At 51.1% G+C, this 24,823-nt stretch overlaps 1 protein-coding gene across 2 annotated transcripts; it reads left to right on the top strand.

Annotated features, from left to right (window-relative positions):
* On the top strand, window positions 7,183-14,596 carry LOC110390253. Of its 2 annotated transcripts, XM_021381506.1 has the most exons (17): window positions 7,183-7,453; window positions 7,649-7,728; window positions 7,931-8,056; window positions 9,003-9,082; window positions 9,332-9,443; window positions 9,754-9,843; window positions 10,095-10,199; window positions 10,442-10,594; window positions 10,768-10,919; window positions 11,307-11,454; window positions 11,925-12,062; window positions 12,474-12,650; window positions 13,217-13,372; window positions 13,518-13,619; window positions 13,724-13,826; window positions 14,066-14,125; window positions 14,414-14,596. In XM_021381506.1, exons 1-17 carry the CDS (start codon window positions 7,336-7,338, stop codon window positions 14,548-14,550), a joined length of 2,037 nt encoding a protein of 678 aa, XP_021237181.1. In that variant the 5' UTR covers window positions 7,183-7,335; the 3' UTR covers window positions 14,551-14,596. The 2 variants fall into 2 exon arrangements, with proteins under 2 accessions (XP_021237181.1, XP_021237182.1); XM_021381507.1 differs by lacking the exon at window positions 14,066-14,125.

Here is a 24,823-nt window from a genome sequence, read left to right as displayed (position 1 = left end):
CTGGGTCGGGGGGGTACAAGTCTGGTTCCTTCTTTGGAGTCACTGGTTCAGGGTCTAAAGGGTCACTATCCTTGTCACTGCAGCTGTCTGCAGCAGCCCCCACTACAGGAGGAGCGGTGGGCTCTATTGGCGCAGTGGATTCCGCGTGTTTTTTCAGCGACTCAAAAACCGATCTCCAGGGCCCCAAAATGTCTTCAGCCACAGGGTCAGAGTGTGTAGTTGCATCCCACAGCCTCAGTCCTGCTTTGTCCAGCGTCTCTGTGTCATAAATCGTAGTCCCATCTTCTCCCTCTACAATACGAGAGACCAAACCAAAAGTCACCTTAAATCAAAGCCCTCCACTTTAGCATGGTGCTTCTGCAAAATCACTTCCATTATTTGGCAGACCACCTCCTGTTCCTTTGTCATGCTTGTTCCCATTGTTCCCTGTTGCTCACCTCTGTCCTGCAGAAGTGACTGTGTCTGTGCAGCCTGGTTCTGCTTCATTTCAGCAGTCCTGGGTCCTGCTTCTTTTCATCTGCCCTGGGTCCTGCTTCCTTTCAGCAGTCTTGAGTTCAACAGGGCTTGCCACTCGCCAGCTTCATAGCCGATTCTCTCCCAAGTCTGGTTCCTTGATTCACGCTCCCTGTTCAGGCGCCATTTGTGTCAATTGAGGCATGGACTCCATTGCTAGTGAAGGACGAAGACCTTTATTGTCTATGCTCGCAACCTTTTATACCCACACAACAACCCCTTGGTCACGTGTGCGAGCCAGGCGCCTCGTGGTTGTTTATGTCAGGAGCAAGTAGCTGCCGAGCTTGTTTACGCATCCCAAGGTCATCAAAGTGAGAATGTCTTTGTTTTCATATGGCCCCACAGTCATCCAAACCTATAAAAGAGGGAAGGAGGGAAAGCTATTTAGCCCTTCTAAAAAAGAGGTGCGGTTAAATTTTGGTTGAAAAATGCAGTCTCAAGGGTTTGCATTTTCTGCCCTCTTCCAATGTGCATTCTTGATTTATTTGCAAAACTGAGGGAAGCAAGCAGCTTTCCTTGCACTCATAAATGATTTTGCTGGGCAAATACCAGGCTTAGTCAGGCATGCTGAACCCTCTTTTCCAGTATTTTGATCAGAACTGTCTTGCTAATAGCTCTGAATTGCTGCAACTAGCAGTCCTGTAAATATTTATAAGCTAATTCCCTCCCCAGAAAGGCAATGGTTGTTATTTCTGAGACCCCACAGATGCTGCATGTGGCCAGAGCATTCTCAAGTTGCAAGACATTGCTTCTTGCTTGCAAGCAAACACACAGACATAAAACATGCTAGCAAAGAAAAATCCGGTCCAAAAATAAAGCACCAAATGTAAGCAGTAAGCCTCTGCAGCCCTCTCCCAGTGGGGGCACCGGCAACATGAGCATATTGTCTGTCACCCTCTCAAGATGTGCAAGGAGAACTGAACCGAAGGAACCTGTAAAAGACTTTCTGTGAGATCCCACTTCCTGACTTATGCTCTTCTGGCTCTTCTGATTTCATTCTCCTCCCAGAAAAATATGCTGTGCTATCTTTTCCCTCGTGGCAACACTGTCTGCGGCTGCAGTATGAGTGAGCATCATATTTTGGCAGGCCAGCATCCCCCAAGGAACTGACACACGCCCTGCCGAAACTCCCACAAACCTGTTGTCACTGTGCACCTGTGTTGCTCTCACTGCTGTCATCCCCTGCTCAGTCCACTTAAAAAAGCCATGGAGCTCATCAGATACAGCCCCTCCTCCTTTCATCTATGGTGGTGGGTCTTTTTTTGTTTTTTTTTTTGTTTTTTTTTTTTTGTTTTTTTTTTTTTTTTTTTTTTTTTTTTTTTGTGGGGAAAATCATGTCTCTTCCTGGCATTTCTTAATCCCTTCAGTTTTTAACTTTCTGTGTTTCCCATTGATGAAGATACAACCTGAAGCTTTATATATAGCCAAGAGGTAATGTCTCTGCTTGTGGCTCAGCCTACACAAACCTCACTGCTGTTAAATACAAATTTTTGCCTTATCTTGTCCTCAATTCTCCACTGCAATGAAAGAAGGGAGGAGAACAGGAACCGAGCCTGGTTCTGAGAGGTGTTGAGTCACGCACGTTATTGCCTTGTTTTCTCAGGATCCAAAAGGAGGAGAGGAGAGGACATCTCCATCAGTCAGGGCTGTCAAGATTTTGGGCCATCAGCGCAAGAGGTGATGAGCTGATTCTCCCACCCCGGTAAACAAAACCCAACCACAGGGAGCACAGAGGTGCTCCACCAGAAGCTGTCTCTTCTAATGGTGATGCAACCTGTGTGGTCTGAGCCTCGTCCAGCTCCACAGCATGGAGCAACAAATAATTTTGTTCAGTATTTACCAAAACGGCACCAATTTTTGCTCCAAGATATCTACAGAAATGTTATCACTTCTGTGACAGAGAAAGCACAGAGAAAGGGACAGCCAGTGCCAACATCCAGGGAAGTGATGCATGTAGGAGTGAAGGAAAGCAGCAAAGATACTGAACAAAACAGCCTCACCGTCTGTCTTCAAGAGTTTCACAAACACCATTCTAGCACTCATTTAATCTGGCTGATTTAGTGTAGTACCTAAATAAGCTGGTTCAGCTCTGGAAGAAGATGCCCTTGACAGGGAATGTTTTCTGTGAAAGAACTTATCCCACAAAGGTCCAGGCACATGTGTTCTCTTGCACTCCTTAGGATGCCAGCTCCAGGGAAAAACAGTCATCTTATGCCCCTCGTTGCTTTATGAACGCTTGGGTTTGTGTTTAACTTAACTACTGACTTTAATGGAGACTGGATCAGACCTCATTATGCTATGTATAATGAATTGTTTTAATGATGTGCATCATATTTTCATTTACATTTTACCCAAGATTGTGAAAAAAATAATAATGTGAGAATAGGGTGAAGAAAATGGCAGAGCATGTCTCAGAGATATATCTGATCTGTTTGCTACTAGGTTTTTGGTTCCTAGTCATCTGTTTACAGGCAAGTGCTTTTGTCAAATACAGATCTTTTGTGCTCAGAAAGGGATAAACTGTTCTCATCCTTATGGCAAGCACTGTTAGGTATTCTCACCTACTGGCTCCACAGAAATAGCTCTTAGCAACTTGTACAAAATACACAACAGGGATTAATCACTAGCTTGATACTGACCCATTCACAACAGCAGCAGAGCTCTTTGCTCACCATCAGAGAGACCAAGCCCTTTTGTATGAGCCTCAAATGAGTTGGCTGTGGTGGGTCTAGCAACATTTCCACTGTGCTGCTGTGGGTGTATGTTTGATGCATCTGATGGATAGAATCTGGAAAATGTTTTTTAGACAAATTAGTACATCAGTGAACATTGCAAGGCAACTCACTGTGTCCCTAAAGCCAGTTTGCTTGTTCATTCAGGCTAGAGTTGTGATAAGTAAAACTAAGGGTGAAGTGTCTCAGCACCCTTTGTCTGCTGATTCCCCATGGAGTCAGGAGTGCATCTCCACTTCCTTTCCTATTTGCTTTTCTCTTGCTTCAGGGATGAGCACTGTGTCATAAGCATTATGAGGAAGCAAGGGCCACACAGTGTCCTCTCACTTGACATGAGAGCCTCCCAGCATAAACTTGCTCTGGTGTGGGTGGCAGATTGCAGCACTTTGACCACAACAAAACATACCTTTGATTTTCAAGAAGGCAAACCTCAAAGGAGAGGCAATTCCTCATATGAAGGTGTCATTACAACCTATTATTTCAGATGGATGACAGCACCTTGATCTATCTCCAAGGCGAAGGGAATGGAAAGGAAAGAAAGGGAAGGGAAAGTAATGAGTAATTTTCCCTCTCTGCCTGCCACCAAGTGCCTGAGCCTCCCCTGCAGTGAGGCTCCAGAAGCCACACCAGGCTGCTTGGAGCCCCAGCTTGCCAAAAACAAGTATCTGGAATTCACCAAACTCCTCGGATCCCAGCATGAATTTGTTGACAGGAGATCTCTAATTACACGGGAGGAACAGCCAGGGAAGGTCAGGTCCAGGTCACACTTATATAACCCCATCACAAAAATGCAGCAACTCAAAAAGCTGCTGTACATGATCAGAACCATCAGGATTTGCATCAGCAGTGATGCTGTAAATCTTTGTCTTGCATAACCACTGGCATTAGGAAGAGCTTGCTGCTGATGGGGAGGGTGGCTTTTCCAGGCCTGCTCTGAGCAAGCCAGCTTCTATTGCCAGCTGCAAGATCAGTGGAAGGTCAGCCTGCAGGGTGAGCAAGCTGGCATGAGGACCAGAGAAATGGTTTGGAACTGAACTCCTGCACTGGAACAGCACAAGTGCCTTCTGTCACTCCTGGCTCTGGTCCCTCATCCCCTGATGTGTCTTCAGGGCATGCTACTTTCTACCTCCCCACTAAGCATTGAGCCCCAGGTAAATGGGAAGCACGAGGTCACCAGTGTGAGGATGTGAAAGGGCGCTGGCTTCATGTTGTGGGCTCACTGCTGAGGTCACTGGTTTCCTTGGCTGAGGTTGGAGCTGCCTGCCAATCCAGGGAGCCATCTGTAGATGAATCATGGAGTTCCTTGGAAGAGGACCTGCCCTGGGGAGATGAGGCAGCCAGCTGCTGAGATCAATGGCTTCAGGGCTTGGAAGCAAAAAAAAAAAAAAAAAAAAAGAAAAAAGCATCTGGCTGCAGACATTTGAAGTAGAGGGACTGATAGCTAAGAGTGACTGAATGGAAAATGCACTTGCTGAGAAATGCCATTGTTGGTGCTTTACAAATATCAGTACAGCCAAGGGTGCAGGAAGAAAGTGGTTTGGTCCCAGAATGTCTGTGCATCAGATAGTTTCACACAGCAGCTATCCAGAGGGACCTGGACAGCTTGAGAGGTGTGCCCATGCCAGCGTCACAAAGTTCATCAAGGCCAAGTGCAAGGTTCTGCACCTGGGTCGAGTCAATCCCAGGCACAGATACAGGCTGGGTGGAGAATGTCTTGCGAGCAGCCCTGAGGAGAAGGATTTGGGGGTGTTAGTTGATTAAATACTCGACATGAGCTGGCAACGTGCACTTGCAGCCCAGAAGGCCAAGCATATCGTGGGATGTATGGAGAGAAGTGCGTTCAGAGGAGGGCAGTGAAGCTGGTGAGGGGTCTGGAGCACAGGCCTTATGAGGAGCGGCTGAGGGAGCCGGGGTTGTTCCATCTGGAGAAGAGGAGGCTCAGAGGTGACCTTATCATTCTCTATAACTACCTGAAAGGAGGTGAGCTGGGGGTCGGCCTCTTCTCTTGTGTAACTAGTAACAGGATGAGGGGGAATGCCCTCAAGTTGCGCCAGGGGAGATTGAGGCTGGACATTAGGAAACACTATTTTTCTGAAAGAGTGGTCAGGCGCTGGAATGGGCTTCCCAGGGAGGTGGTGGAGTCACCGACTGTGGAGGTGTTAAAGGAACATTTAGATGTTGTGTTGAGAGACATGGTCTAGGTGGATGGTTGGACTGGATGATCTTGTAGGTCTTTTCCAATCTTGGTGATTCTATGAATCTATGATTCTACAAAAAGATGGAGAACAGCCCTGCTGGAAAGGACTTAAGGGTACCAGTAGATGGCAAGGTGGACATGAGCTAGCAGTGTGCCCTCACAGCCCAGAAAGCCAACCATATCCTGGGCTGCATCAAAAGAAGCGTGGCCAGGAGGGCGAGGGAGGTGATGCTCTGTGCTGGTGAGACCTCACCTGGAGCTCTGCGTACATATGTGGAGTCCTCAGTACAGGAGAGATGTGGACCTGATGGATTGTGTCCAGAGGAGGGCCACAAAAATGATCACAGAATGGAACACCTCTCCTACAGGATGAGAGAGCCGGGGCTGTTCTGTCTGGAGAAGGCATCAGGGAGACCTGATAGTGACCTTTAAGAACCTAAAGGGGGCTGTAAGAAAGAAGGGGACAGACTCTTTAGGAAGGTCTGTAGTGGCAGGACAAGGAGAAACTGTTTCAAACTAAAAGAAGGGAGATTTACATTGGCGATAAGGAATAAATTTTTTACAATAATGGCGGTGAGGCACTGGCACAAGTTACCCAGAGCAGTGGTGGATGGCCCATCCTTGCAGACATTCAAGGCCAGGCTGGACCAGGCTCTGAGGACCTGATCGAGTTGTAGGTGTCCCTGTTCATTGCAGGGGAGTTGGATTAGATGACCTTTAAAGATTTCTTCCAAGTGAAACGGTTCTAAGAATATTAGATATTGCAATCTGTTTAAAGTAGCCAGATGTGTAGTTCGAAGTTTTCTTGAAAGATTTATTCCAAGAAATTATTATAATACACTCGACCCCAGAGTCACACCCCTTGAGTATGCGTAGGGCCTCCTGGTGGTTGTCATTGGGTGTTGTTGGGATGAAGGCCATATATCCTCCTACTTGGTACTCTCGACCTTGTCACGGTTGAAGAGGGTGATCCAGCTTCGGCTGGTTTTTCTTCAGGATGTAGTCTCCAGTTAACTTCCAACAATCAGTCAGCAACTTCTAGGTTTCCGTGCCCCATTAACCCACATCCATCTCTTATTGTTTGTTTTTAAACCGTATTTTAACCCTTTCCTCCCTCAGGCCACCCTTGGAAGTTGCCACCATCTGCGTCATCCTCCTCCACACACCTCTCTACCACGTTCAGGCCTCCATCGGCTTCTGCAGAGGTGAGCTGCAGCTGTGGAGGGGCAGGCTGCAAACCAAGCCAGGGGCTCAGGGGGTTTGTACCATCAGCTTCAGTTGATGAGCTCATGAGGAGAAAGCTTAAAGGAAACCTACAAAACAAAGCCTCAGTCCCCTTCGTACAGACAAGTCTACTACGTGCATTCCCCAGTTCATTCCCACCTCACTTTGTGAATTCTCTCGCCCCAGCTTCCCCCGTTCCTGCCTTGGAGCTCACAAACCTGTGAGCAAAAGTGCTGCTGAGCTGACAGCGAGTCTTTGTCTTCCTCCTCTGTCCTGCTGCGGCCATCTCCAGCCTCACAGCAGAAGCACGAGAGCCTAGGCAGCCCGGCTGCTCTCCAGCCCACTTTTGAAGCTTTCTGGGTAAGCAGGCGCACACATCCCTCCTGCTGACGGAGTTTGGTCTGTGCCATTTCAACTAGAGGCCCACAGCCAGCCCCACCCGGGCGGGGCAGCGGGTCACAGTGGGGCCCTTTGTGACCCGTCCCTGGGACACCCAGGGGTAGCTGGCACTGACACGGCGGCCCCGCAGTGTCCGGCAGGACAGCGAGGGGACAGGGCAGGAGTGTGCGGATCTGTCGAGGAGCCCTCACGTGCAGCCCACGTCGTTTCCCTCTTCCTCTAGCAGCCCCACAGCTGCCCCCTCCCCACCCTCAGCCCTCATCCCGCAGGATGGAGGAGAGACCGCCCAGCCGCCCCAGGGTGGCCTGGGAGAAGAGTGGGGCTCCCCAGGATAGAAGACCTCCACCGGAGCCCTACGAGGTGACCGAGGTGCAGCCGCTGCATGCCGGTGAGTGAGGGTCCCCAGCGGGCTGGGCAGGGCTGGGCCAGCAAGTGCCCCCTGCTCAACACCAGGGCCTCTTGTCCTGACAGCCACAGGCAGGCTGTGCCAGGGAAGCGGGCACAGGAGAGGGCAGAGCTCCTTCCTCTGCTCCCGCCTGCCTTTGGCCCCTCTACGGTGCTGCTCACTCTCCTCCTTGGTTAGATGCTGTCTGGGATGCTGTGTACGAAGAGGAAAAGGAGGCCATAGATTGCATTGAAGCCTACGTCAACAGCACGGAAAAGGTAACAGCAACTATCTCCATCTCAGCTGTGCCTGCGTCTCCGGACAGTCCCTCTGGCCCTGACTTCAGGCTGCAGAAAGGCAGCTGGCCGGCCAGAGCTGCTGCCCTGCAGGCGTCCCGCACTGCTCCACACCCCGCAACATTCAGTCCCCCTGGCCATGGCTCTCCCTGCTCACACTCCTTGGTCTCTGTGTGCCTGCCAGGATCTGGTGCAGAAGATGCAGTTCCTGAACAGCATCTGCACACTGTGCAGCAATGCTGGAAACAAGGGCTCGACAGAGGGCCTGGATGTCTTCTGCTTCACAAACAAGCTGGCAGAGAACATGAGGGTAAGGGGACATGGCCCCCAGGTATCTCTACCCTGCGAGGACAGGCTGGGGGAGGGGGAGGCAAGGAAATAGTGCACAGACACCAAGGTGCCCCAGACGGGACTCAAAGTGTTGCTGAGGCCTCAGCAGTGGAGGTGCACGGCAGCATAGAATCATAGCATCATAGAATGGCCTGGGTTGAAAAGGACCTCAAAGATCATCCAGCCTCAACCCCCCTGCTGAGTGCAGGATCGCCAACCACTAGACCAGGCTGCCCAGAGCCACGTCCAGCCTGGCATTGAATACCTCCGGGGACGAGGCATCCACAACCTCCTTGGACAACCTGTTCCAGTGCGTCCTCACCCTCTGAGTGAAAAACTTCCTCCTAACATCTAACCTAAATATCCCCTGTCTTAGTTTAAAACCATTCCCCCTTGTCCTATCGCTATCCACCCTCATAAACAATCGTTCCCCCTCCTGTTTATATGCTCCCTTTAAGTATTGGAAGGCCACCATGAGGTCTCCCCGGAGCCTTCTCTTCTCCAAGCTAAACAAGCCCAGTGCCCTCCACCTTTCTTCACAGGAGAGGTGCTCCAGCCCTCTGATCATCTTGGTGGCCCTCCTCTGAACTTGTTCCAAGAGCTCTGCTTCTCTCTTGTGCTGGGGGCCCCAGGCCTGGATGCAGTACTCCAGATGGGGCCTCACAAGAGCCGAGTAGAGGGGGACAGTCACCTCCCTCTCCCTGCTGGCCGCTCCTCTTTTAATGCAGCCCAGAACATAGTTGGCCTTCCGGGCTGCCAGCGCACACTGCTGGCTCATGTCCAGCTTCTTGTCCACCAGAACCCCCACCTGTGTGCCAGTGCTGGGTTAGTGGCACGAGGGCTTCTCAGGCTCTGCCAACCAGTGCCAGGTTTGCTGGTGCTGGGTGCTGGCAGCTGCCAGGTGCCATCCTGGTTGTGCTTTGCAGGTTCTGTTGTCCAAGGAGCCCATGGAGCAGCTGTGCACAGCACTGCGATACCACACCATGAATGCTATTGCTGCCTTGAGGTACCAGCCCAGCCCCTGGTTTTCCCAGCACATCCCCAGGGCACGATCCCGGTGGCCCTGACACAGCTCCTCGCTGGGTCTTGGCTCTTGTCCTAAAGCAGGAGGCATCAGGACTGCCCTCTGACCCAGGCCAGCCCTGTGGCAGGGCTCCCCATCTCTCCCAGGGAGTCCTGTTCAGGGGTAGACCTGTTCCACCCCCACCTCAGTATCAAGGCACTGCTTCTAGCATCAAGATCTCTCTATTTGCAGCAGTGTGAAGGCACTTTCAGAGGATGAAATATTACGTCTCTTAAACGTGTGCTTCCAAGTTGTCTTCTACCTTCCTCCAGAAGAGGACTTGAACACTTGCCTCTACAACCACGTACGTACTGGGCGAACTACCAGAGACCTCACGCCTCTGGGCTGCCCCTTTGGATTATTTGTGTCCAGAGATTAATGAAGACATTTGTGTGGCAGGGTCTCGTTTCCCTTCACCCCTTCCCTCTCACTCTTGCCATGGGCCTGGCAACACCCTGTGCTTGCAGCCTGGTCTGCACACAGTGGCTCTGCAGCCCTGGGGCCTTCCCCAGACTGTGCATAGATCTGCAGGTGTCTTTCCTTGACTGTCAAAGGGGTTCCTGGGGTGAGAGGGACCTCTGAGAGACTTCCATGTCCCATTGTCCTCTTTGCAGACCCTGCGTGCTATGGACAACATGCTGCAGATATTGCTGGTCAGCCATCCCACCTCCAGCGTCAGTAAGGAGCTGCAGAATATCTTGGAGGTCTGTCTATTGCAGAGCTCTGCTCCCAGAGCACTCTTTGGTAGAAGTTGAGCCCTCTCCATGGAAATAGCACTGGGAGCAGCTGAAGCCAGCAAGGGACCCCAGTGGCAGTAGTCCCATGATGGGCTTGGCTCTAGCTCAGGGGAAGCCTGGATGAATGCTGCGATTCCAGACAGGAGTTCAGCACAGCTGCTTCTGCTGGAGTGGGCATCAGCAGCTCCCAAGCTAACCAGCAGCTCCTCTCCTCACAGGTGCTGCTGCCCTTCACTGTCTCCCAGAGCAAAATTGTGCGTGAGAGGGCCATGGAGCGGATGTGGAACCTTTGTGGTTTCATGGCCAGCACTTGCTGGCAGAAGGTAAGGAGACAGGAACTTTCCAGACAGGCTATCTGTCTCCCCTTCCCTGCATCCCAGAGCAGCCTATAGCTCAGGGCTACCTGAGACAAGCTTGGGCACAGCTGGGAGCACTCAGCATGCTTTTGCCCTGAAGCGAGGGTCTTTATCTTTCCTTTTCCTCCAGTCTTGCACCCCAGACCCCAGACCATGTTCTCTCACTCAGTTTGACACGTCTTCCCTCCCTTCCTTCCTTCCTAACACAGTCACTTGGAAAAAGCCTCCTCCCTTCTCAGAGGACAGACATCATCCTGAGAACCCTTAAGAAAATCATTGAAGACTGCAGCATTAAGGACAAGGAGAGAGCCAAGATTATACTGGATGTGGTTCTGAGAGAGCCCGCCACCTGGCTGATGGATGTAAGCAGTCTGAGGCTGGATTGCCGAGCCCTGCCCTGCTCTCCACAGCTCTTGGGCATCTGAAGCCATTTTAAGCAAGCAAAGAGTAGTGGGAAGGGCAGTAATAGCAGTGGCTGCGGGGCAAATGGCTGCAGTACAGCGGCAGCAGCAATCTCCCTGTGTCATCCAACCAGGTACCCAACATTCTGAAGTTCATCCATAGAAACCTGGAAAGTAACAGCACACCAGTTCAGCAGATTCTCTTCTCAGTGCTTGACGTGCTCACCAACCAGTTTCCCAGGGATGTGCTGACAAGTGTGTTGACAGACCTCCCACAGAGTGACAGGTACAAGCCCTGACAGCCCCGCACGCTCGTTCCATGTGAAGAGTGGGGCTCAGAGAAGCTCTGCCTGCCAGAGCCAAGGAAAGCTGCAAGACATCCCTGAGGAACAGGCCCTCCATCCCACTGTGCTTTCCAGCGCTGGTGGGCCGCTCAGGGCTGCAGCAGCCAACGCCGACCATGGCAGCCCAGAGCCCCCACCAGGCTCCTGCCCTGCCCCTTGGGAAAGGCCATCTCAGCCCCTCCTGCTTGCCCAGGCTGGGTCCCCAGGCCTCCCCAAGCACGCAGGGCAGCAGGGCCGGGGCTGCAGCACAGCCTGGGGCCTGCCAGGCCTGCCTGAGCCATGGCGCTGTGGCTGAGGCAGCCCTGCTGACACAGCATTGCTCTTTGCAGCACTACCCTGGACATCTGGAAGACAGTGTTCCAGCTGACAGAGACTTCTGGGAGGATCTTGGAAGAACTGTGCCATGTTCTCCAGGACCAACAGCTGTGCGGGATCTTTAACAGCACCACAGCGGAGTTGGGCCTCCTTCGCCTGACTGTGAGTTATCAGACAAGGCACCGTGCTCTCCTTCAGGGCTCTCTTTCCCCAGCTCCCTGCCTCCTCCTGCCTTGCCCCCCAGCCCGGAAACCTGGGGTCAGGCAGAGACAGAGCTGGGGCTGGGGCAGGGGCAGGGATGAAGCCATGGCCTCCGCACAGGCTGAGCAGGATGCGGGGCCGAGGAGGGGAAGTCCCCATGGCCACCCAGGTCTGGTGCCGTTTTTTGTGCTACGTTCTGCTGGCCAAACGCTCCTCAAAGGCTGTGGCTGGTCAGAGGGCAAGAGAAGCAGGCCTGTGTAGTGCTAGGCCTGGGGCACAGAGGGACCATCGTGCCTTCCAAAGGCACTGCTGCCTCAGGCCAGGCTGTGCAGCCCCAGTGTCCTGCCCAGAGCTGCCAGAGGAGCCAGCAGCTGCAGGGTGCAGGGAGGCCTGCTGCCTCTGTCTGGCTCTCACTGCTGCATTTGTTTCAGGTGATGCATCCTACTGATGAGATCCTGAAAGAGTTATGTAAGCCAGCACTGCTGCAGAAGTGTCTGAAGATGGAAAGCCTGCCAATACTCTGGCTGGTGCTCAGAGGCCTTGGCCTGCTGTCAGAGAGACCTGAGATGGTGAGCAGGACCTAGTCACATGAAGCCCTGCTGGCAGCCTGGCACTGGGGCAGTGGGCAGTGTTGTGCCTTGGCCTTGCCTGAGACTCAGGAGTTGGGGTGATGGCCATCGTAAGGCTTGGTGGCTGCACGGGGAGATTTCCAGGAGCTTTCCAGATGGGTTACTTGGCGGCCTGTTGGAAAAGGGGGTGGCTGAGCACGGCACACAGTGCTTGCTCACCTGCCCTCCTTCTCCTACCTTCCCCATCCCTATCAGTGTGCCCACGGACACCACCTGTCCAGACTTTGCTGTTGGCATTCCTGTGGCAGCTGCCAGGAAGCAAGGCGTGTGTCTGGTGCTCTTTAATCAGAGCTTTTAGGCCAGGGTGGCCATTGCCTGCTTGATGAAAAGGAAATTGTGTGTTTTGTACAGGCAAGAGAAATACGGGCTCTGCTGCCCAATGTCATGAATACCATGAGGTCTGCCAACGCACACATCACTGTGAAGGCGCTGAATATCTTCAGAAACGTGATGAGTCATCTGGGGAAGAGAGAGGCTAGTGCCATTGCCCTGGAGCTGGCTGAGGAGCTCCTGCCTCTTTTTGATCATGTAAGTCTGCTCTGGGAGGCTGAGCTCTGTGGATGGGTACTCAGCAGGAGGGCCTTCTCCTCTCTCTCTCCACTCCTCTGGGCTCTCGTGGGATGTCTTCTGGGCTCTGCATCACAGCCAGCCTTGCCCCTGGCAGCTTAGTTGTTATCAGCAATGTGAGGCCCCTGTGCGGTGGCCCAGACTGACCCCTGAGCAAAGCACCTTCTGCCAAGGGTTGCTTTCAGACCCTCGAGCACTCCCTTTACCAGGCATTCTCCCCAGGTGCCATAGCAGGGAGGTGGAGGCTAAGCAGGCAGCGTGTGCCCTGGAGGCATTGCCAAGGGCCAGCCCTGTCTCCTCCTTGGCCTAGTGAGCTCTGCTTTGACCTGGTGGTGTGGCTGGGGGAGCACTCTGTGGCACAGGCACCCAGTGCTGGAAACCTGTTGCATTTCTTTGCATGACTGCACAGTGCCTTTGTGCAGAAGGTGACTCCGAAGCTTCTCCCTTCACATCTGCCATGTCTACGCTTGTGCTTACCATGGGCAGCAAGAGTGTGTTGCTGAGGTCCTCCTGTTCTCCTCCCTCAGGTATCAAGTGAAGTGCGAGAGTGTTCCATCCGCCTCTTCAAAGATGTGACAGAGGCTGTGGTGTGGTGGCAAAAGGGAACCATGAAGAAGAACGTACACAGGGGCCTGCTCCCTCTGCTGCTTCACATGAGTGATGAGACCCCGAGTGTTGCACAGGTACGAATTTCAGACCTGACCAATATGCAGGCAAGGGTGTGCTGACCCCTCGGGGTGGTCTGGGAATTGAGGATGAGGGCAGCAAGCATTCAGATTCTTGGGATGTGTGTCTGTGGTGCCATCTCCCAGCATCTGTTCTCTGTAGGCCTCTAGGGAAACCCTAGTCACTTGTGCAAAGTTCCTGAAGTGGAAGGAGCTCAAGCGCCAGGCCCGGGCAGAGAACACTGTGGAGATCAGGGAGTGCTTGGTAAGGACAGCCCCTCCACTGGGGGGAAGGGGATGCTGGCAGAAGAACCTGCAGCAGTAGCTTGTGGGGGTCTGCAAGCCCCATGCCTCTGTGTTCTTCTCCAGGTGCAGAAGGACAGGAAGAGAGTGGATGAATACCTGTGGCAGAGCCTGCCGTACCTGAAGGATTCTCAGGCCTCTTTACGATACGAGGCTGTCAAATTCATCGGTGAGCCCAACCCCTGGGTCCTTCTTTGGGCCCTGCCCTGGCAGCGATGCGCAGCCCTGCAGCCCCCAGATACGCCCTGCCCATGCCGGTAGCTGTGATGGGTGCCTTGCTCAGGTCCCCCCTCGGCCACCTTCCCTGCCTGGGGCACAGGAGGGGAAGCAGCTGGGCTGGCTGGGCTGCAGTCTGCGCTCCTGGGAGCGTGCTGGGGAGCGGGGGTCTGACAGGAGCTCTTTACCTAGGGGTAGTTGTGCGGTACTTCTGGGAAGAAAGTGAGGAAAAGGTGTTTGAAATCTGCAGTGGTGAGTGAGGGTGGTGCTGTGTGTGCTGGGGCTGAGGGCAGGGGGCAGGGCCTGGGAAGTGTTCAGCCATTGCCTTGCCCTGTTGCAAGGAAATGCTGCAGGGGCAAGGGAGCATTCTTGGTGCAGGTGGGGCACTCCTGAGCAGTGGCCTCCAGCTGATCCCTCAGTCTCACGTGCTCCTCCTAGCCAGGAAAAGCAATGGGTGGGGCCAGCATGGTCCGGAGGGGATGCTCGTGGATCTCTGCAGGTCGGTGGGTTTCATCTCTGCTCTGTTCCCCTCTGTTGCAGCCCTTCAGCCTTTGGAAGATGACCCTCATCTGGCAGTCCGTTCCCTGGCAGCTGGGACAATCCTGAGTCTGAAACGTGAAATGCGTCCAGCAACAGCTCGGGACTGGCTCGTACAGCTGTGCTGCTGGCACCACTAAACCACCTCTTCTAGGGCGGATGGCTCTAATCAATAAACTTTGATTACAAAGCTGTTCCCTTGTTGTCCTCCTGTGTTGAGCTTACATGCCAGGTTTCTGTAGCGGTGGGCTGCAAGTGCGACCAGCATGAGGAGAGCCTGGGAGCTGTCCCATAGCAGAGAAGAGCGTGCCCCAGCTGCCTCCAAATGGGACCTGCCCCTGGAGGAGCCCACATAGAAGCAGCTGGATCGGGGCTGAAGGAGGCAGCAGCCCACGAGGAGAACCGTGGTGGTGCAGACTGTCCCTCTGCAGCCCGTGGTGTCAAGAATGGACAGAACTCAGAGGACTGGTCTGGATGCAAAAGTAGAGTGCATCCTCAGCATGTTTGCTGACAAGACTCAGCTGGGAGCTGCTGCTGATCCTCCAGAGGGCAAGAGGCCTTGCATGGGGATGCAGATCCATTGGAGGACTGGACAGTCAGCAACAACATGCAGCTCCACAGAGAAGTTAAAAAAAACCCTAAACCAGAATTCATCATTCCTAAGAACCACGTGGCCTTTCTTCAAGGTCTGTCAAGGCCACTATCCCCTAAGCGTACAAAACAAGACTAACTCACGGCGGGCACTCTGTGAGCAACGTATCTGCTCATTTGGCTGGACCTTTGATTGATACTAAGCAAGAAAGTAATTGTTCTCCTAACTTCTTGCAAAGCGGAAGTGTTGGTCAGTAAAGTCCGTCCTGAAGGGGACAAACTTTTTAGCAGGGTCTGTGGCAGCAGAACAAGGGGAAATGGCTTCAAGCTCAGGGACGGTAGACTGAGGTTAGGTATGCAGAAAAAATCTCTTAGTGAGGGTGGTGAGGCACTGGAACAGTGTTGTGGTTGACGCCCTATCCCTGGAGACTTTCAAGGTGAGGCTGGATCAGGCCCTGGGCAACCTGATCTAGCTGTGGTGTCTCTGTTCATTGCAGGGGGGTTAGACTAGGGGCCTTCACAGGTCCCTTCCAACTCTAAGGATTCTATGATTCTATAATTCCATAATAAAGCTCCTATTTGCTCAGTAGTGCTGTGTGACTAGGCATACGTGTCATGTATAAGAAGACAAATGGGCTTTTATTGCAAGGGGAAGAAAACATAGAATCATAGAATGGCTTGGGTTGGAAGGGACATTGAGGATCATAAAATTCTAATCTTCCTGCCACAGGCAGGGTTACCAACCACTAGACCAACTCCTAGATGAGACTGCCAAGGGCCCCATCCAACCTGGCCTTAAAGACCTCCAATGTCAGGGCCTCCACAGCCTGTCTGGGCAATGTGTTCCAGCACCTCACCACTCTCTCAGAAAAAAACTGTCCCCAACATCTAATGTAAATCTCCCCTCCTTTAGTTTAAACCATTTCCCCCTGTCCTATCATAAACTCCCTTGGAATGTTGGAAGGCCGCAATGAAGTCTCCCCAGAGCCCTCTCTTTTCCAGGCTGAACAAGCCCACTTCCTTCAGCCAGTCTTCATAGGAGAGGTGCTCCAGCCCTCTGGATCATCTTCATGACTCTCCTCTGGACCCTCTCCAAAAGCTCCACATCCTTCCTGTGTTGGAGGCCCCAGACTTGGATGCAGTACTCCAGCTGCAGAGGGCAGAGTAGAGAGGGACAATCACCTCCTTCGCCTTGCTGGTCACCTCTCTTCTGATGCAGCCCAGGGTACCAGTGGCCTTGTGGGCTGCAAGCACATGCTTCCGGTTCAAGTTTAGTTTTTCACCAGCCAGGACCTCTGAGTTCTTCTCCCAGCTTGTATACCTATCTGGAATTACCTCGACCCAAGTGCAAACCCTTGCGCTCTACTTTGTTGAACCTCACCAGGTTCACAAGGGCCCACCTTTTGAGTTTATCAAGGTCCCTCTGGATGGCATCCCTTCCTTCTGCTGTACCAACTGCATCGCTCAGCTTGGTGTCATCAGCAAACTTGCTGCAGGTGCACTCGATCTCATCATCTGTGTCACTGATAAAGACCTTAAAGAGTACCAGTCCCAAGATGGACCCTTGTGGGGGACACTGCTCATTATCAGCCTCCACGTGAGCATAGAGCCATTGACCACGACCCTCTGGCTGCAACCTTCCAGCCAATTCCTTATCCATCCAATAGTCCGCCTTTTAAATACATTTATCTCCACTTTAGAGAGAGGGATGCGGTGGGGGACCATGTCAAAGGCCTCGCAAAATTCCAGGTAGGTGACATCAGTTGCCTTCCCTCTGTCCACTCATGCCATCACTCTAACATAGAAGGCCACCAGACTGATCAGGCATGACCTTCCCTTGGTGAAGCCATGGTGGCTGCGTTGGATTGTCCCTCACATGCCATAATATGTCTTCTAGGAGGATCTCTTCCATGATCTTCCCAGGCATAGAGGTAAAGCTCACCGGCCTGTAGCTCTCCACGTCCTCCTTCTTCCCTTTCTTGCAAATGGGAGTTATGTTTCCCTTTTCCAGCGCTCAGAAACTTCGCCTGATAGTCACAGCTTTTCAAATATGATGGAGAATGGCTCAGCAACCACATCAGCCAGCTCCCTTAAGACCCTGGGAAGCATGTCATCCAGCCCCATGGACTTGTACACACTCAGTCTCATGAGCTGGCCCTGGACTTGCTCCGCCCTTACAGCTGGGGGAGTTTGCTCCCCTAGTTCCCACCTAGAGGTTCAGAACCTCCAGTGAAGAACTCATTAAGTACCTCAGCCTTCTCCACAACTGCTGTAGCCAGTTCTCCTCTCTCATTTAGCAGAGGAGGTATGCTCTCTTTGGGCTCTCTCTTCTGACGTACATTCCTGCAGAATCCCTCTTGTTTTTAACATCCCTCGCTAAGTTCAGTTCCATCTGTGCCTTGGCTTTCTTAATCCCACCTCTGCAAGTCCAGACAACACCCCTGAATTCTTCCCAGGTGACACGTCCTTCCTCCCACTGCCTGTACTTGCCCTCCTTTTCCCTCACTTTGACCAACAGGTCCTTGCCAAGCCATGTCAGTTTTCCTGCCTCCCCTGCCTGCTTTCTTATTCTGAGGGATGGAGAGCTCTTGCACTGTCAGAAAGGCATCCTTAAAAAGAAGCCAGCTTTGTTCCACTCAGTTGTTTCTTAGGACTCCTTCCCTGGAGATCTTGTCCAAAAATTCCCTGAATAACTTGAAGCTTGCTCTCCTGAAGTTCAGGGTCCTGACTCCACTCTTTGCCAAGCCCACATTCCTTGAGATCATGAGCTCAACCAGGGTAGGGTTGCTGCAGCCCAGGCTGTCTCTGATCTTCATATCTTCAGTGATCTCCTCCACATTGGTGAGCACCAGGTCCAGCAATGCTTCACCTCTGGACAGTCTGTCCAATGCTTGAATCAGAAAGTTATGGCAAATGGTGTTCCTTAGGGATCTGTTGTTATTTAACATCTTTGTAGGCAACAAGGACAGTGGGATCAAGTGCACCCTTGGCAAGTTTGCAGATGACACCAAGCTGAGTGGTGCAGTTGACACACCAGGGGGAAGGGATGCTATCCAGAGGGACCTGGACAGCTTGAGAGGTGTGCCCATGCCAGCGTCACAAAGTTCATCAAGGCCAAGTGCAAGGTTCTGCACCTGGGTCGAGTCAATCCCAGGCACAGATACAGGCTGGGTGGAGAATGTCTTGCGAGCAGCCCTGAGGAGAAGGATTTGGGGGTGTTAGTTGATGAAATACTCGACATGAGCTGGCAACGTGCACTTGCAGCCCAGAAGGCCAAGCATATCGTGGGATGTATGGAGAGAAGCGTGACCAGCAGGGCGAGGGAGGTGATTCTGCCCCTCTACTCTGCTCTCATGAGACCCCACCTGGAGTACTGCGTCCAGTTCTGGGGGCCCCAACGCAAGGACATGGAGCTGTTGGAGCAGGTCCAGAGGAGGGCCACGAATATGATCAGAGGGCTGGAGCACCTCCCCTACGAGGACAGGCTGAGAGAGCTGGGGCTCTTCAGCCTATAGAAGCAAACATTCTGAGGGGACCTTATAGCAGTGTTCCAGTACCTGAAGGGGGCCCACAGAAAAGCTGGGGAGGGACTTTTTAGAAGCACATTTAGCGATAGGATGAGGAAAAATGGCTTTAAACTGGAAGAGGGTAGATTTAGACGAAATATTAGGAAGAAATTCTTTACTGTGAGGGTGGTGAGACACTGTAACAGGTTGCCCAGAGAGGTTGTGGATGCCCCCTCCCTGGAAGCGTTCAAGGCTAGGCTGGATGGCGCTGTGAGCAACCTGGCCTAGAGGGAGGTGTCCCTGCCTATAGCAGGGGGTTGGAACTAGATGTTCTTAAAGGCCCCTTCCAGCCCAAACTATTCAGATTATATGATTCCACAGACTATGGGAGTCTCCTGAGTGGCTCATAGCTCTCCATGCTGTCTTGCCAGCAGATATCCCAGCGGTTGAAATCCCACATCAGGATGACAGCCTGTGAGCACGAAGCAGGAAGGCCTCAACAGCAGGTTCCTCTTGATCAGGTGGTCTGTAATAGACCCAACCAGGAGCTGTCCTTTATTGGTCCCACCCCTAATTTTAACCCACAGGCTCTCCACCTGTTCCTGACTGTTTCTCAGACGGAGTGCCTGGCAGTCTATGCACTCCTTAACACAGAGAGGATCTCCCTTGCCGTCCTACCTTGACTAACCCTTATCAAAACCTTATAGCCCTCAATGGTGCTGTTCCAATTATGTGAATCATTCCACTGTGTTTCCATGATGGCAATAAGATCAAAGTTTTCAGAGTGCCCCACTGTTTCCAACTCCCCTTGCTTGTTTCCCATGCTGCATGCATTGGTATAGGGGCACTTCAGCCACGCTTTTGGACACACTGCCTTCCTAGAAAAGCCCTCCCACAAACCTCTGGGACAAATATGAAGCTTTCCCCCACTGCTTCCTAGAGCAATAGCGTTCCCATCTCTTCTCTGTTACTCAGCAGTACATCCCCTTCCCCCAGCAGCTCTACTTTAAAGCCCTTGCAGTGAGTGCAGCTAGCTTGTTGCTAGTATATTCTTGCCTCTCCTGGTCAGTTGCATCCTGTCCCACGTCACCATTCCCAGTTTGTCAAAGATGCTACCTAGATCACAGAAGCCATAGCCTTGGGCATGATACCACTCCTGCAGTCATTCAGCTGGACAGTCCTCCTGTTTCTGCGCAGATCCAAGTCTCCATCTGAGAGGACTGAGGAGAACACCACCTGTGCTCCTGACCCCTTCAACACTTTCCCAAGGGACACAAAGTCCTTTCTGATATTTTTTAATTTCCTGGTCACAGCCTTGTGTGACCTGGCTTGAAAGACCAGGAGAGGATAATAGTCGCCCTGTTTTAACATACCAGGTATTGTCTTCTTGATGTCCCTAAAACATGGGCTCCCAGCAGGCAGCAAACCTCTCTAGAGAGGTCATCCAGATGGGTGCTTCAGTGCCCCTCAGCAAAGAGTCTTCAATTACTAAGATCCTTCAACTTTTTTTCAGTGGCACTGATCGTGATATGGGTCCTCGGCTGAAATTCCTTAATGTCATCACCCCTTTCCAGTTCTAAGCTCCTGTCTGTAACTTCTTTCTCGCACCAGAGCTGGAAATCTATTAGTTAGTGGGACTTCAGTGGCAAGGGTGAGGCTTCTCCTTTTGCCCCAAGCTGGCATGAGAGTCCAGGCACCCTCACCCTGCATTTGTGTCTCACTCCAATTATTGGAGGAGATGGTTCAGTGTAATATATATATATATATATATATTTACCCAGTGGAAGATGAAGGCAGCAAATGAGGCCAAATGTTGTCCAATGATTTCTTACAAATTGTAAGCTACTAAGGGATGTGGGGAAGATGGGGAAATGGGTGATAGTAAAGAGAGGAATTCTAGCAAATCGTTTACAAAGCGGGGATAGTCACCACCAGGGATCCAGCAATGTCTTGTTGGTCCACAGGGAGGCAGCAAGTTGGTCAGTGATGTCTCGTTGACCTGCACGGTTGCAGTTCAGCGGAGGGAGTACCTGTTCTTCCTCAGAACTCTTCAGGTTTTTATCCTTTCCATAGCATCCTTTTGTTACCAAGGGCAGCAGCTGGTTGTCAGGGACACTCCTGCCCTACCTCACTTATCAGGGGCATCATGCCCTGTTCATCACAGTGATGGTAGCTGTCAGGGTGCCCACATTGTGTTCATCAGGAGGAAGAGCACATCTGTCCTCTTACTGCTGTGCTCACGGTAATTAGCCATTAACTTCAAAAGCTTGTTGAGCAGGTTGTGTCTCAGATGGGTGCCGATGAACAAGCTTTGAGCCAAACATTGTTCTTGCTTCTCACAATGTGTTTATCCTGTCTGGTCAGAAGCCTGCTTATCACCCTCCCCTGACTGGGCCCCAAGACAGGGCCGTCTGTCTGCCCATGCAGCCATGCAATACCCAGCATCAATTTTGCTCTCAGGTGGCTGAAAGTATCTCAGCCTGGTGACCTCCTCTCTCAGCTTGGTCAACTGCTCAAGAAGATGATCCACTTGGGCACATCTGCACCCAGAAGACCCCTCACCTACCTAGGTCCCATGGGTGACCTCTAGATTCCACAGCTCTGCGGGGCCAAAGGTCCGAGCAGCCTTCCTGCTACTCGGGAGGTCTGTCTGAGTGCACGTGTCAGCCCAGAGAGGTTGTGAACAAACGGTAAACAAAGAAGACTGAAGACAGAGGTATACAGAGCTGCACAACATAATAAATGACCACCCACAGGATACACTGTGGGCAAAATTTTGCTGAGCTATCCCAGTGGCGATATCCTACTTTGGAACAGAAATTCTTGCTTTGCATCTGCAAATGGACGCATCTGTGACTTGAGCCTCAGTTTCACAGCTCGGGCCTTTTGCAGACAAATCTCAAATGTAAGTTGTAAATGAGCCATCAGAAAGTCAGACACTTGGTATCCTCACTCCAACAGTGGTCAGCAAATATTTTAAGAAAAGAAGCAAGGTAGGTCACACCTACACCTATCCAAGCTGTTTTTTTGCCCTCTATTTCTCACGTTCCTAGAAATAAGCACTGTAAGGCATTTAGACCACCGAGTGACAAATGGCAAGTAACAACCATCAAGCAGCAACCAGCAGGCCACACCTGTATGAATTTTTTGCAGTCTTTATTTTTCCTTTAATTTTTTTTTCTTACGTTTTGTTTCTGCAGCCTCCTGTGCATATAATTATGCCCTGTGTAGATTGTTTCTTCGATTGCTCTTAGCGTCATTGGAGGCCTCTTGAACCCTGTGTAGGGAAAAGCACTGAATAATGGTCAGCCCCACTAAACTCTGAGTAAAATTAGGACTGCCAAAGAAGCCAGAGAAGATCTCGGACTCCCAAAGGAAGAACTGTGGGAGTTTTTTCTCATAGACAGAGATACTTTTATCTCATATGGAAGATTTTGATATATCATTTTTCTTGAGATATTTTAAACATGATTTTGCTAACAGATAATCCTTCGTCTGAAATGGCATAAAAGGGCAAATGCATAGTAGCAACTACTTGACTGTATGGTAGCTGTCCAAAGAAAACATTTGTACAAATCTTGCTGAGTCAGTGTGTGTTTCTAAACAGGCAATGTGTCCCTTCCACTGACAGGATTTATCTCATGCAAACTGAGTCCAATAGTCTGTTGCCCTGCACACTCAGGGAAGAGTACACCTGGGCTCCAAAGGAGACAGAGACCCAGTTTCTTTGTTCAGCATGGAGCACAGGTTCTGTAGTGTCATCTCTGCCCAGTAAAGTCAACTGGCCAAAGTATGGTCCCATCTAGAGCGATGCCACCTGATGCCCAGATAATATTTCAGTTTTTTCATACTAGATTAATGAGAGGACAGACCATTAACATGCTTTGCTATTGCCTTGAAGATCTCGCGTACAAGACATGCTGATACCAAGTCATCTCATCCATCCCCTGTGATCCCCTGCCACCCACAAGGCTGTAAATCAGGCCAGCTTCCCTTGACATAGAGCCCAGAACTGCCTTGTGGCTTGCAGATCCCTTGGCCTTTGGGGCAAGCAGCATCACCCAGACACACACAGAGCGGCATTGCTGGAGGCCTTGGTCTGGACAGTGCACCTACGTGCATTCCTTGGTTTATTCCCACCTCACTTTGTGAATTCTCTCATGCCAAGTTCCCCCATTCCTGCCTTGGAGCTCACAAGCCTGTGAGCAAAACAGTTGGTCCGGACAATGCACCCCATCCCCACCAGCAGCTCCTTCTGAGGCAGGAGCAGCTGCCCAAACACAGGGAGACAAGGCGTGCTCTGCACCCCTCAGCCACTGTGCGAGGGCTGGGTGTGCAGCCACCTCCTCAACAGGAACACAGGAGGCCTGGAGCCAAAGGATGAGCTGTGTATGGTGCTCCACAACAGGAGGGATGACAATGAAAGCTCTGGGATTCAGTCCGAGCCAAACACAAGCAAATCCAGCACAGGACCTGCTATTACATCCCTGGGGAAAACAAGGGTCCTCCAGCAAGCAGTGCAGTATTCCCTGTCCTGTCCATGCAGAGACACTGTGTTGAAGCCTGCCTGTTCTCCCTTGCTGCTGCCACATCATCAGTGCTGCTTTAAATTTAGCAGAGAGTGAGCTCACCAACCAGGGGAATGAATAACCCCCATTCATTCATTCACCAAGTACTTCACCTTTCGGCACAGGTCTTCTTGTCCATTAAGTTGTTTGTTAACATGAATGTTTGCTCGCTCGTGTAAACTCCTGAGCAGAAACATCTCTTTGCTTGAGAACCACGGAAAGAGCAGACACACAAGCAGCCCAACACATTCACTCCTGCCCAGCAGAAATAAGTTGTGCAGTTATCTCAGCAACAAAGTAAATGGAATGTGATTTACAGTGTCCCAGCAGATGGAAGAAAACAGTTCTTCCATAAGCATAACCAATTAACTGATTGGTAGCCTGTTAGTCCAAACCTGTTGTAGAACACCCTGTCTATCAGCTGCTGATTAAACTTCTATTGATGTAGGTTGCTCTGAAAGTAATCCCTCCTATTTATTTTCGTGGGAACTACAATAGCTATAAAAAGCACAATAACACTGTTTGATAGTACAAATTCTCAGCTACAGAACACTTTTTCAACATAGTCACAACCATTTGATATGCATTTTCAACTGCAATGAACAAGAGCCTGCATGCCGTGTAAAATTCTGCACCAGCAGAGATGACCCTCTGTTACACAGATGCTGGATGTGCCAGCATTGCTAGGACTTGCCCATGCAGTCCAACTATCATTTGCCCAAGCAAATGGAAGTCAGAAGGTGTCAAATCCAGACTATATGGTGGGCATGGTAGGACAGTCCAGCCAAGATTGGCAATGTTCTCCAAGGTCTTCAAACTGGTATGAAGACTGGTGTTATCATGTTCAGTGGCTGTCCAGACAATGGCTTATCTATCTTTCACATCACTGAGCATTTGTTGGACTCACCTGGCACAAACTTTTTGAAATTCCAACATTACCACCATCATCTCCAGCCCAGTGAAGCTGATATTCAGCTCTGTACACAATTCCCTGGTTATAATCCACTGATTAGTGTGGATAAGCTAATTGAGACACTCTTCATTTCATGGTGTGACAGCTGTGCATGGCTTTCTGGAAAGTGTCTTTTGTGTTGTTATCACCACTGCTGAAAAGCACCACCCACCTGTCACTCTGCTCACACCCATGGTTGGTCTCCATAAACATTCAGCAAGTATTGATGAATGTCAGTGGGCACCACTTTTTCCACATGGAGGAATTCAGTTCTGTCCCTTTGCTTTATATACATCCATACCAGATGCCATTCTGTCAGACTGCCCCTCTGGTGCCATCTGTCCCACAGCAACTAGATGTGATGGGATATGTGTGGGAAGGTTCAGCCTTCACTGCCATACCACCAACGCTTGCCTCTGACGTCATGGGCCAACATCACAAAAGAGGAGCCATTACTTTCAGAACAGCCCTCATACTTACCCCTAAATTGTCAGGTCATCAGAAAGTGAACAGAAAGAACGTACTTCACATTCTCCCTGTCTGGTTGTAGACAGGATGTTTGGTTTTACTTTCTGATTGTTAAGTACTTGCAAGGACTTTTAGAATAGGCAAAACGTCAGCAGAGTTGATGGGGGACTATTGAACAAATTCACACTCAAGAATCACATGCAGGTAAAGGAGCTGTAACTTTATTTAAAGACAAACACATCAGTGACAAGCTATTATCTCAGCTGTTCTCTACAGACAGAAAATCCAGTTCCCTTCTGATTTTATACATCACTTTCATTCCACTTTT

The sequence above is a fragment of the Numida meleagris genome, chromosome Z (assembly GCF_002078875.1).
Source record: "Numida meleagris isolate 19003 breed g44 Domestic line chromosome Z, NumMel1.0, whole genome shotgun sequence".
NCBI classification, from domain to species: Eukaryota; Metazoa; Chordata; class Aves; order Galliformes; family Numididae; genus Numida; species Numida meleagris.
Note: the sequence above shows the minus strand (reverse complement) of the source record. Positions and strands in the feature narration are given on the sequence as shown.

Excerpts from the sequence above, each read along its gene's own strand:
- LOC110390253 (XM_021381506.1), top strand. The coding sequence starts at position 7,336 with ATGGAGGAGAGACCGCCCAGCCGCCCCAGGGTGGCCTGGGAGAAGAGT. Across the intron at positions 7,729-7,930 it reads ACGTCAACAGCACGGAAAAG|GATCTGGTGCAGAAGATGCA; the intron begins GTAACAGCAACT and ends TGTGCCTGCCAG. Across the intron at positions 13,620-13,723 it reads TGGAGATCAGGGAGTGCTTG|GTGCAGAAGGACAGGAAGAG; the intron begins GTAAGGACAGCC and ends GTTCTTCTCCAG.